Here is a 13,811-nt window from a genome sequence, read left to right as displayed (position 1 = left end):
CGCCGGGATCTTCTCCCTCGGTGGACCGCAGGTCTTCTGTGCGGTCCATTGCCGATTTCAGCCTCCTGATTGGCTGGAATCTGCACGTGGGGGGGCGGAGCTACGAGGAGCCGCTCTCCAGCATGAGCGGCCCCATTCAGAAAAGCAGAAGACCGGACTGCGCAAGCGCGTTTAATCGGGCGATTAGACGCTGAAAATTAGACGTCACCATGGAGACGAGGACGCTAGCAACGGAACAGGTAAGTGAATAACTTCTGTCTGGCTCATATTTAATGCACAATGTACATTACAAAGTGCATTAATATGGCCATACAGAAGTGTATACCCCCACTTGCTTTCGCGGGACAACCCCTTTAAGGCTGCTGCTCGAGCGAGTAGCAGTCTTATCGAGTAACGAGCAGCATGCGAGGGAGAGTGTGAGAGAGGTCTGTCTCTCTCCCCCCCCACGTGCCCCCACCGCCACCCCCCCGCATGCTGCACGGGCGAGTACACAGTTACTCGATAAGACTGCTACTCGCTCGAGCAGCAGCCTTAAGTGAGCGTACTCGCTCATCTCTAAATCTAAACCATCCACCCCCTTAGGAGGCATAAGCATCAGTGATTGAGTTGAATTGCATGTTTATAGGCTGGTCCTGCCGGCTCTTCGGCTCTTCTGCACCCTACTAGTTATAGCGACATCTGCAGAAAGGTCCTTCAGTAGACTTGCGAGTATGTTAAAAACATGTCAGAGGAGCTCCACATCGCAAGAAAGACAAACAAGTTAGCATTACCGGCAATAGTAAATGAATTGGCAAAAACTGATGATTTTTCAGATATAATAAATTAATTTGCTCAAATGAAAGATTGCAAAAACCTTTTTAAATGATTGTGCTACGTTTGGAACACTCACTTTGTAGTTTGTATTCTATGAACACTTATTTAATAATATAACCTTATCTATTGTTTGATTAAAACATGCAGGGTACCGTAACAACATTTTTATGGGGGTAGAGAGTTGGTGGACGAGGGTGTGATGGGGGACTGGTTGGTATTCCGATAAGGGGCCCCTGAAAAATTGTGGGAGCCATGGGTGCAAGTCCCAGAGGTAAATCTCACATGTATCAGACATTTGTGGCATACCCTGTGGATCGATCCCCCAGGGGTCTGCAGTGATGTGCTGGAACTATCTACCACTTCTATAAACTGGCACAGCTACAACAGGATGCACCCACTTCGACTCTCCTCACTGGTGGGAAAACAACGGGCTTTTCTCCTCACTAGCTCCTCCCACTAAACATCATGGCACTCATCCAGCACCTCCTATAAAAAACCATCCTAATTCCTTGTTCTGCTCACCTGACTGGCAGTTATCCTGTGTAGCCAATTTAACTATGTGTGTTCCAAGGCATTTTGCCTGTGCATTAAAAACTGACCAAGTCCTTTCGTCTGTTGACACCCCTGAGGTGTGGTGATCATAATTGTTACTTTTCTCCAGCCTTTGCCTCTAGACGGTGCTGCCCAAATGCCCCAACTGATAGTTGTGCAGAAACAGATTTCTGATCACAGTGTTATACATGTATGGGCATTCTCATTGAACTACCCCCTTGCTTGCAAGGTGCAGGAGAGCAAGAGCATTAAAATTCTGCATTGCATCAGCACAATACACACATTGTGACTCCAGTAAGAGTAGCCTGCTGCTGCTTTATTGTATTACCTAAACCACCACCAAAGAAGGGGCAGGAAAAGCTGCCCCAACGATGAGCTGATCAATAAGGGTCCCGCTGGTATTACTCTTCATCCACAATAAGATATTCTGATGGGGGAAAACCGCCAACAAGTCTTGAGATAGTCTGTAGTGGTTTTATACAGTAGATAATTGAAGTTGATGCCAAATGCTACGCCCCATCTATTATATCCACGTAGTTGGCAGCACGGTTGCTTAGTAGTTAGCACTGGCAATCCATGTGATTGCTTTAGCCTATGACCAACAAGATGCTATCAATGACATCCCGTTTACGTGGATTAACTACAAGCTCATGTGACCTGTATATGGGACGCCACTGGGGCCAGGGTTATGAAGGAGGGTTAAAGTGACACTAACTTTTCAGACAACTTCTGCTCATCTACTAGTGTAGATGAGAGTGTATGTTGCTGGCCCCTCCATAAGTGTCATACATGTCATGTCTTTTGTGGATGCACTGTGCAAATTGCCTTGTCTAATGTTATATGTATTGAACAGCTGCAGCAAATAAAGAGTTAAATGTTTGCATGAGATTGGGAGATGCCTGAAAATGTATCAATATTTGACTAGTCATGTGATATGAGAGACTTTATAAATATGTGGAATTTTGGGTGTGAGAAATGTTCCATTCTAAGTACCTTCATGTGGGGAAGAATGGAAGAGGCTGAGAGGAACCCAGAGGATCCGAATGCCAGGGGCCAAATAGAAAGGAAGAGATACTGAGAGAGAGAGCATGAAAGCAGAGAGCCAAGCACCGTGCAGAGGTTCTGTACTTTAGGAGTGTCTGTGGAGTGACCCTACTCTTATCCTCCTCTGGAGAGTTCCCCTTCCAGGACCGGTTCCCAGCAGACAACTAAGACTGCAGGACTGGTTTCATTCTGAGTTTCCTCCCTGACCTCTAATCTTCTGTCTACCTGCACCCGTATTTTAAAAAAGTGGAGTGGTTAGTGGGCTCATGTATCTTGGCCAACATCCAACCAATGCCTTGCATTTATTATCTATCATTCACATCTAGTGTGGCTTTAAGACTCCAGGGGGAGCCCAGGGTGGCAGTACCAATGTGGTTCACTGAAGGAAATGCAGGGCAACCCGCCGAATTATCATGGCGTCATTAATAGGTTGCTAGTCTGCATGGTGAACTACATATATCAGAATGGTCTGGCACCCTGTATCCACTATGTGTGGGAGTTTACACCAAGCATCCACCCCCCCTCATTATCAAGAGACAGTGTGAGTGGCTGTCTTATCGGTGTCCCGCACAGGTGTTATTGGCTCCTCCATTTGGTAGTCAGCTACCTGCATGGTGAGAGGAGGATGGATCTATATGCACTCCTCACCCAGTAAGTAAAGGTCATTTTCTGTAATTGTTTTGAATTCTTGATTTCCCCTTCTGTGATGCAATTATATTAGTGCCTGGAGTTACCCTCTGGGACACTGCACTAGCTTATGTTAGTCTCATCATTTCTGTAATATACTTGCATTACAAATGTTGCCGTTTTACCAGTGTAAATCACAGTTGAAGTAGCTGCCACTAGGGGTCATCCTTCCAGCGTCTCTGCAATTTACTATCTCTCATTAGGTACACAGCTTCTGTAGTAACCCGGAATAGCAAAAGGGGTGTGTTACGGCAAAAATATATGGCCGTTTAGGGAAAGCGGAGTGTACCTTGTGAATGACGTCATATGACCCATGCTACGGCAATAGCCTGATGAGGGACAGCAGAGTGTACCTTGTGACTGAATTCCAGGTGGCCCGTGCAGTAGGGCTGCCCACACCTAGAGTTCAGTACGTCATATGACGGAGGAATTAAATGACAGAGCCCAGACAGTTATGGATTCATCAAAGAATTCCCAACAAATAGAAGTTGGGCATTTTATTTGTAGCCCCCTTACATTGGAGGGTCGCAGCATCATTGGACAATTAACTATGCCCGTTTATTGGTTAGTTTTCCATCCTTCATTTACATATCTTCTAGAAACTTCCAAGTCAGCAGTAAATAACCTCCTGACAGAGTGCTGAGAGGCCTAAGTAGCTCGAAGTTCTTATCTTATCTCAACATATGTTTCCCTTAGCCAAGAATATGGCCACACGATCTGTGCAATACATTACAGGATGATTCTGTGGCGTAATATTTCAAATGTCACTTATATACATATAGGCATACACACATACATGTACACCTACATATATATATATATATTTACATTATTCTCTATTCTTAGTGTGAGGCGTCAACCCCCCCTAGTATCTTGATATTTCTGGTAGGGCTCCTTGAGCCAACATGTGGAAGCTCCTGGATATTCTTATCTCATCTAGACATATGTCCCTCAGTATAGTTACACAACCTAGCTTGTGAAGTAGCTTCTCCTGGTATATTTCAATGGTGTCTGTAGTTTTTAATTCGTATAACATAACCAAATATTTTAGAATCAAATATTTTCCATTACAGGGTGAGGAGCTATCTATACAGGACAGGGGGGCTTCCATGCACTCAGAGGTAGCAGACTGCCAGATCTGCAGATGCTGTGATAACAATCTACACAATCTCAGACCCTCCTGTGGATGTCTGTACACACATTATATTGGGTTCACTCACCATTTGGCCAAAAAGACTGAATCATTCTGGTAGAGCAAAGAGGCGGGCATTCAGATACTGCCACCCTGCCAATTAAACTACAGGCTGTGCTATGCAACATGGGAAATAAGGGCAAGTAGGTCAGGACAGTGAACTACTGGCAGAATGCTAGGTCTGCTACACGACTTCTGCATGAAAGTGGATTGCAAAAAAACAGGGCAGCAAAAAAATGGGAAAGACCACCTGAAAATAAGAGCTTACAGACATGAGAAATTGTGCAAACAGCAGGAACTGAGAGAGTAAGGAGGACTTGGTTTATTGTAGAATACTCGCTGAAAATTCAGATACACTTTAAATAAAATAAAAGTTCAACTATCAAATGCAAAGTCAGCTGATGTGTTTGATCATAATCCTCATTGATTCATTCGGTACTTGTTTATTATCAGAGTATTTATTAACTAAACTCAACAGGATCGTTTCTTTTCACAGATATAATTTCGGAAGAAATTACAGTTTACATCATTCCAGGGTCCTGACGAGGTTGCTCCACAATGCTGCCATGGGTCAAGATAGTCGGGTTGATTCACTGCCCAGTTTCTGCAAATATATGAAAAATAAATGACCAAAAATCTCTACCTCCAGGGATGAAAGGAATTTTTACTGTATTAAAGGGGTTGTCCCGCGCCGAAACGTTTTTTTTTTTTTTTTCAACAGCCCCCCCGTTCGGCGCGAGACAAACCCGATGCAGGGACCTAAAAAAAAATCCGCACAGCGCTTACCTGAATCCCCGCGCTCCGGTGACTTCTTACTTACCGGTTGAAGATGGCCGCCGGGATCTTCTCCCTCCGTGGACCGCAGCTCTTCTGTGCGGTCAATTGCCGATTCCAGCCTCCTGATTGGCTGGAATCGGCACGTGACGGGGCGGAGCTACCAGGAGCCGCTCTCCGGGACGAGCGGCCCCATTGAGAAAAGCAGAAGACCGGACTGCGCAAGCGCATCTAATCTGGAGATTAGACGCCGAAAATTAGACGGCAGCATGGAGACGAGGACGCTAGCAACGGAACAGGTAAGTGAATAACTTCTTATAACTTCTGTATGGCTCATAATTAATGCACAATGTACATTACAAAGTGCATTAATATGGCCATACAGAAGTGTATAGACCCACTTGCTTTCGCGGGACAGCCCCTTTAACAATACATGTCAATGAACGGCAGAATTCTAATGGTCCTGGACACCGACCAAAGCGTAGAGCACTTCAGTACAAGAGATCCTACTGTCTTACAACTGAGATAGACAGATAGACTCATTGAGGTCAATGCAATCAGATAGAAATATCGGATTGCTGCAAAACCCAGCAAACGGTTATGTCCTAGGCAGATATGTAAATGATTACAGTTGTGGTGTGATTAGATGTGGGGGTCTTGCTACCAGAGGACATAAAAGTGCTTCCCCTGTTGACCTCAGAGGCTACCTTTGTGTAGTGGACCTTTGGTTGAGAGATCGTTGATCAATAGACATGCCTTTACGATGCACTCAAAGATATTTTGCCCAGTAAACAGACTTTGAGAGGGGGCATATAATTGGAATGAGAGAAGCTGGATGTCATTTTGATGATTTGCCTCCAATCTAGGTCCTTCTGACCAAGCTGTTGGAGGTGTTGGGAGCAGTGGTTACATGAGGGCACACACATACGGTGCACAGGCTCCGGACGGCCCAGACAGACCAATAGTACTGAGGATTAAAGGGGTGGTCTCGCGAAACCAAGTGGGGTTATACACTTCCGTATGGCCATATTAATGCACTTTGTAATGTACATTGTGCATTAAATATGAGCCATACAGAAGTTATTCCACTTACCTGCTCCGTTGCTAGCGTCCTCGTCTCCATGGTTCCGTCTAAATTCGCCGGCAGCTTGCTTTTTTAGACGCGCTTGCGCAGTCCGGTCTTCTCCATTCAGCACGAGCCGCTTCAGTGTGCTCCCCGCTACAGCTCTTCTGCGCATGCGCAGAAGAGCTGTCACTGCTCGGGAGCGCGCTGGAGCGGCCATTCTGCACCATCCTCTGTTAGAGGAAGGTGCAGAAACTGGAGCTGCCCAGCGGAGAAGACCAGCCCAGCCCAGCCGCCCCGAGAAGCCTCCCAGGTAAGTGATGGGTCGGGGGGGACTGCCGCTGCGCCGGGCTGCGCCGGGGGGGGCTGCCGCTGCGCCGGGCTGCTGTCGCTGCGCCGGGCTGCTGTCGCTGCGCCGGGCTGCGCCGGGGGGGCTGTCGCTAGGCCGGGGGGGCTGTCGCTGCGATGGGGGAACTAGCGCTAGGCCGGGGGGGGCTGTCGCTGCGATGGGGGGGCTGTCGCTAGGCCGGGGGGGCTGTCGCTGCGATTCGGGAACTAGCGCTAGGCCGGGGGGGGCTGTCGCTGCGATGGGGGGGCTGTCGCTGCGATTCGGGAACTAGCGCTAGGCCGGGGGGGGGCTGCCGCTGCGCCGGGCTGTCGCTAGGCCGGGGGGGGCTGCCGCTAGGCCGGGGGAACTAGCGCTGGGCTCCGGAACCTAGCGCTGGGCTCCGGGGCCTTCACCTGGGCTGAGGGTCTAGCGCTGGGGAGCCGGGGGCTAGCGCCGCTTACCTGCTGCCTGGCGGTGGGCGTCTGGTCGGCGGCTGCGATGCGTCCGGTTGCCATGGAGACACAGCTGGCGGCGTCTCGGGAGCGCGCACGTCGGGCTGCAGCGAGCGACGGGGAAAGAGCCGGCGGCCATTTTGAGGAAACTTATATAAGTTGCTGAAACGCTGGAACGGTAAGTACGAACCAGCTAGAAATGTCATTTACAGGGGGGCTTAGTAATGTGTGTTTAATAGGGGGGACTGGGCAAAAAAAAAAATTGACTGCTTCCTCGAGACATCTCCTTTAATTGATCCGCTGACAAGCATGAGCAGATGCAACAGATTTGTTGTCCACCATCCAGTAACAGGTGGCAGCTTAATTACAGACCCCTGTCTGTGCACGGACCATTTCCAGGTGCTTAGAAGAAGGAAATCTGGTGTCACAGTTTCCATTACGTGTTGTTATGGGAATAATATCATATTCTGGTATCAACTGGTTATAATGAGAAGCTTCATAAACGAAAATGCATTTGACCTTGACTCATGTTATCAGTTATTCTCTAATACCCTTCTGCTTTATTTTTAATATCACAATATAGATATAGTTGAACATGGTGCACCAATTACATGTACGTCCCCAAACATCATAACGACTCATGATTGGCTTAGTAGGTAATGACTATGATTAACATATGTTAATGCCCCAGGTGTATGCCGCTACCAAACATGTCACCTCTAACTAGATGAGAACAAACTGTGTTCATTGTGCAAGTAGCTTTTCCTTATCAGTGCTGGGGGCCCCAGAGCGCTCTCCTGTGGGAAAGGTGCGCAGGAGTGTGTGTTGTGGATAGCGCACAAGAAGCCAACACACACACCAGTGTACAATATTGAACCAGTTAACCATTTAACTGCTACCGTGTTTCCCCGAAAGTAAGACAGTGTCTTACTTTCTTTTTATCCCCAAAAGCCCCACTATGTCTTACTTTCGGGGTATGTCTTATATTGGAAAAAAATTGGAAAAAACTTCTGTATGGCCATATTAATGCACTTTGTAATGTACATTGTGCATTAATTATGAGCCATACAGAAGTTATAAGAAGTTTTTCACTTACCTGCTCCGTTGCTAGTGTCCTCGTTTCCATGGAGCCGTCTAATTTTCGGCGTCTAATGGCCAAATTAGACGCGCTTGCGCAGTCCGGGTCTTCTGCTTTCTTCAATGGGGCCGCTCGTGCTGGATGCCGGCTCCGTGTAGCTCCGCCCCGTCACGTGCCGATTCCAGCCAATCAGGAGGCTGGAATCGGCAATGGACCGCACAGAAGCTCTGCGGTCCACCGAGACAGAAGATCCCGGCGGCCATCTTCAGCAGGTGAGTATGAAGACGCCGGACCGCCGGGATTCGGGTAAGTACTAACCGGGTTTTTTTTTAACCCCTGCATTGGGGTTGTCTACGGACGTGGGCAGGAGGCGGCGCGCAGCTAGATGAGAGGGAGGCGGCAATACCCCCGTGTTTCCCCGAAAGTAAGACATATGTCTTACTTTCGGGGTACGGCTTATATTAGCCGACCCCCCTGAAACCCCCGATACGTCTTACAATCGGGGGTGTCTTACTATCGGGAAAACACGGTAGCTATTTCCTTTAAAGGTGAATATATATATATTTGCCTAGGCTGATGTAAGAAACATATTTACATTGACACTCTGTAGTGATCCAGTACATCATCCTGGTCCCCTCCATAATTGTCATACATGAATGTCTTATGTGGATGCGCTGTGTAAACCTGTCTCGTTATTTCCAGTATGTGTGTTCCCCAGCTGCAGCGCTAGAAGGGTTAAGTGTTTAATAAAATCCAAAGCCTGCATGTAAATGTATCAAGCTATGTCATGTCACGTGGTACGAGAGGAGGTTATAAATGTGAGTGTTTGAAAGCGGTCTTCCATCTTGTCTGCCACCTGAGTTCCACCTAACACAGAGCCACATGGAGGCACTTTCAGCCTTCCTGTGGTGAAGATGGAAGAGGAGGAGAGATTTCCTGTGAAGCTTGTAGACTGGATGTAAATGGAGTGAGCCCTAAGAGTGAGAGAGCATTTGTAAGTAACTATTTCTTCTCAAGGCCAGTGCAGAGGCACTACTTATTCCTACGTGGCTGTCTGAGGTCTGAATAACCACATAGAGGTACACCCTTAATTGTCACACCCACGCATCTCCAAGTTGGGGTGGAGGTACTGCAAGAAAATAATCTCTGTTCACACATGTGCGTCTTTGAGTATATGAGAGCCGTGTGGAGGTACTACATTCTGAATTCATTTTGCCTGCACTGTAAAGTCTAAAGATTGAACTGCCTTGTATTATCTGTTTTCAAGTAAATTATATACCGGGCTCTAACCGTTCCTAGAGACCCAAGGTACTCAGAACTGTCTGTGGCTGAATATATTATCCACCGAGGATGATAAAGTGTGTGTAGGAACAGTGACAACTACAACCCCTGTTCTCCTGTTCAGTGGGCATTTCCCTACCCTAGGGGTGTCTAAGGTAGCCTGCAGTGATACTCTGGCTGTGGCTGCATGTGTCTCTCCAAGAAAGAGTCTGGTAAGTGCCACCGTGACACGTTAGCACTAAACCCTCCCACCTCCCCACGAATGTCAGGTGTTCGGGGTCTCCCTATGGGACACTGCAACCCCAACACCTTCACCTTAGTTTACAGTGATGTTATGAATGATAAACCTGGACTGATACTGACTGGAACCAATATTGTCTTCAGTGATGATTCCAGGTTCTGTTTGGAAGCCGACCACAGTCGTGTTTGAGTATGCAGTCCTTGTGGTGAGTGCTACAATCCTGCCTTTGTTGTGGAGTGACCCACTATCCCTACTGCTGGTGTGATGATTTGGGGAGCCATTGCATACAACAGTCAATCATCATTCGAATACAAGTGACACTAACATCTCAGTGACGTGCAGGAAATCCTGTGGTCACGTGTTGCTTTTCATGACAGGCTTCCAACAGGCATTTTTTAGTAAGATAATGCTTGCCTATACACAGCAAGGGGTTCCCAGGAATGCCTCTATCAGGTTGCCACACTTCCTTGGCCTGCCTAGATGGCACATTTATCACTAATTGAGCATTTATGGGACTAGCTGGGATGTCAGCTTTGGTAGCCTATCAGTGTGCAGGATGTAGAGGCCGAGTTGCAAAATCTGTGGGCAAATATGTTTCAGGATAACATATGGAGCCTGTATGCCTCCATGCCCAATTGTATCTCATTATGCATCCAAACTAGAGGCGTACTAGAGCCTCCTTTCAATTGTATAGTTTTCCCCAATAAATTTGTCCTTTCACTCTAATGTTGTAAACACTTATATCCTCATTACAATCATACATACAAGATTTCATCCGATTCCAACAGCTCCTTCTTGGTGCATTATTTGTAAATGAGTGTAGATAGATCGAGTAGCTGTACTTACGTAAAGGTCACTTCTGTCCCATCTAACCACTTCCAGATGTGAATATTCTTGGGGTCTCGTCGCAGTCCTATCCAGTATCTTATGGAACCGGTAAACAACGTATTCAGAGAATCCTACAATAAAGCATCAGCAAATACATTAAGCTGAATTTGACCTTAGAGTGGATTTTACTCTTCATTCCCAGAACTACATTCTCAGTAAAATAAGACAGTGTTATCATAGGTATTGAGAAGAGTAAGTTCTCTTCTTAGTACAGAACTTTGGGAATTATGAATTCCACAACCAGCAGGGTAAATGTGGCTCTGAAAGAAAGTGGGCTTTAAAGGTAACCGAAACAAACATAGTGGTCCTTCAGATAGGACATCAGTATAACATCTCAGGTACATGGGTGAGTATGCACGTTCAGACTTTATTCTTGGTTTGGGAGATACAATCTTGGTGATAGGTTCCCTTTAAGGCAGAGTTCTATTACTGTTACTTAAAGAAGGTTTTCTAGACGAGCCTCAAGAGGGTTGTTCTTTTTTCTGAAACAATAGCACTCTTCTTCGTAAGCTGTATATGGTTTTGCACATATTCAAGTGAATGTAACTGAGCTGTAATACCACACACAGCCTATGAAATAAGAGTGGCACTGTTATTTGCAGAAAATCAGACCATTTATTTAAGCTAAAACTACTATTTATATACTAATTTGATAAACAGAGTCTATAAATATATAGACTCAGCAACACAGCTGTTTATTGCATACTTGTAGAATAGAGATGAGCGAGCACCCAAATGCTAGGGGCCACGTTATTCGAGTCGAGCTTTCCGTAAAATTCGAGAGCTCTACTCGAGTAACAAACCCCATTGACTACAATGGGAGATTCGAGCATTTTAGTATGTGGGACGCTGGGTCCCAAGCTTTTTTTTTTCTTGGTTCGTGTTTCTCTCTCTCTCTCTCTCTCTCTCTCTTCCCCTTTCCCTTCCCCTTCCTGCCAGACCAAAAATGTTCAAATGACGTGCCCTGCGTTGTGGCGGAAGGGGCCAAAATAGGCATGTCACAGCGGGGAGGAGCCAAAAGCTGGGGCGAGGTCGAACACGATTTGATGCTCGTTCGAGTAACGAGCACCATCAAGTACGCTAATACTCAAACGAGCATCAAGCTCAACAGAATATGTTCGCTCAACTCTAATTTAGAACACTCACAGATTTCTTCCTGTCCGTGATCATGGCAAGAAAGGAGTCAATTTTGTAGCATTCATTTCGGGCTCCATACCAAGTCTTTTTTTCCTCCGAGAGGTAATAGCATGAAGAACCCATGGCATGCCAACCAGTGGGACACGATGTGCAGATTTTGTCTATGTAAAAGGACAGTAAAAGAGACAGAAGTAAAAGATCCAGGAGTTAGAGAGCAGCAATTGGATAAGAAGCTCTAGATATCGACAGGTTGGGAAGGGTATGGTATCCTTAGAGAAAGCAACTACTGAGAAGACCTATAAGCCATGCATGTTGCTCTGGGAAATTTATGCAAATGGCAGATGGAGCAATGCCTCTATAGTACCACCTATTGGAAGGCAGCATTCTTGTAAGTCAATGTCAGACCTCTTAAGAAGCCTTGTAACAATGACTGAATATAAGTCAAAGCCGGAGTCTTGTCCTGAAGGAGAAGATAACCATGTACAGACAGACTTTGGGGGATTTTGCCTCTCATCATTGCGCAGTAGGGTGCTGGCTTGGCTGTAGAGGCGTTGGTCCATTTTACCATTTGCATAGATATCAACAGTGATATATCTACTAGGCAGCGTATGTGACTAATGTGGGAGCTGTAGTGGAAGGGGCCTTACACTGAACTGCTTACCCTGCTTGCAGGGAAATGTTCATACTGTATACCTGCACTGCCACTAGGGGGAGCTCAATGCCTATAGATTTATACAAATCTCATTAAGTCTGAGATTAGCTGTTTAAATCCTGCTGAGAGGAAAGGGGAACTAAGTAAAATGTATGAGACAGGATTAGAGACCGCCCTCACCCTAGCTCACAGACTCCACAGCTAATTTTCTGAAACTTCAGGACAAGCTAGAGAAGTTTGTGGATACCTCCATGGTCACTTAGAACCATCTAGACATTGTCTTACCGATCAAATTACTGAGGTTGGCCACCTTTGTGTTCAGGTTGTCCTGCTCCTCCATAGTATGCTGCTGCAATTCGGAAACTGTAGATAGTAAGGTAGTACAGAAAAATGTCAATGCAATATTTCCATAAATTCAACAATGATATTTATTTCATTAATGCAAATCATGTAAGCCATGTACAAATGCAGAAGACATTTATCTTATTACTTCCTATCATAGTTATGCAGGGCCCATCAGAGTCTTCAGTTCTCTACAGGTAGCTGAATCTGCAGAAACAGACAGTGGTTGTATTGCAAACACTATTGTACACTGCTGTATAAATAATAGTTTGTGAGTGGCACTGTAGGGTACTCTTACATGTGTCTGCTGCCGCAGGTTATGTTTGTTAACTAGCAGTTTACTGTTAATTCCCATGGTGAACTTGGATTTGCAGCTTGAGAACAATAGCACGTCCAAGGCAACCATAAGTGTGTAGTGATAAGTCAACTTTTCAAAAGTTTGGTTTAGCCGGTTTGCCGAATTTGAGCAAAATGTTTTGTTTTATCTAAATTACTTTAAACCAAGCCAAGAACAAAACAGAAGGAGACAAAAGAAGAATAATGAAAAAGTATATAAAAAAGGGTGCAAAAGAAGAAGGAAAAAAATAAAGAAGGTTACCTAGCAGTGTATCTAAGCATTTTGGAGCTGTTTTAAGGCAAAAATAGTGAAGAAAAAAACAAAGAAGAAAAATGGAAAAAGAAGGTAAAGGAGAAGAAGAAAAAGACAGTATGAGATGAAGAAGTAAAATAAGCAAAAGAAAGAAGAGGATAAAGAAGAAAAGGAATGTAAATTAATAAAGAAGGAGAAAAATTATGAAAAAATGGAGGAGGATAACGATCGAGGACAAAGAAGGAGGAGGAGAAAAAAAGAATGAAGTAGTAGGAGGAAAAATAATGAAGAAGATGGGAAAAAAAGTAAAGATGAAGAATTATTATTATTTTAGTGGGTTTGGCTGAGATGAACTGCTCGAGGTTCAGGTTTGTGCTGAGCTAAACTTTTAGTATAATTTGACTTAAAACAGGATTCTAATGTTTCGGTTCACTAAAACAATAATCATGTGTAGCAGCAACCATAAGCTGACCATAGACATTAGTGCATACCAGGGGTGTACCTAAAGGCTCAGGGGCCCGGGTGCAAAAGTTCAGCTTGGGGCCCCCCCACCCCGGGCCTCCACCCCACACGCCCCCGCACCCATACCTAGATCGTGCTGCATACATGATCTGTCCCTTGGCGTAATCTTTCCAAACATGACGCATTTCCTGCACTACATGAAGATTTGTTTGTAGCCCCGCAGGCCACTCTCACAC

General features: G+C 45.6%; 1 protein-coding gene across 1 annotated transcript; it reads right to left on the bottom strand.

Moving 5' to 3' along the window:
• Nucleotides 1-4,587: 4,587 nt before the first annotated feature.
• On the bottom strand, nt 4,588-12,726 carry LOC136612708 (C-type lectin domain family 17, member A-like). Its single transcript, XM_066593246.1, has 5 exons — nt 12,673-12,726; nt 12,468-12,545; nt 11,540-11,691; nt 10,352-10,464; nt 4,588-4,892 (listed from the first exon to the last, which is right to left on the bottom strand). The coding sequence occupies exons 1-5, from the start codon at nt 12,680-12,682 to the stop codon at nt 4,760-4,762; spliced, it is 486 nt and encodes a 161-aa protein (XP_066449343.1). The 5' UTR covers nt 12,683-12,726; the 3' UTR covers nt 4,588-4,759.
• Nucleotides 12,727-13,811: the final 1,085 nt, after the last annotated feature.

The sequence above is a fragment of the Eleutherodactylus coqui genome, chromosome 2 (assembly GCF_035609145.1).
Source record: "Eleutherodactylus coqui strain aEleCoq1 chromosome 2, aEleCoq1.hap1, whole genome shotgun sequence".
In the NCBI taxonomy this organism is placed as follows: Eukaryota; Metazoa; Chordata; class Amphibia; order Anura; family Eleutherodactylidae; genus Eleutherodactylus; species Eleutherodactylus coqui.
The sequence above is the reverse complement of the archived record's forward strand: the minus strand, read 5'-3'. Positions and strand labels throughout refer to the sequence as shown.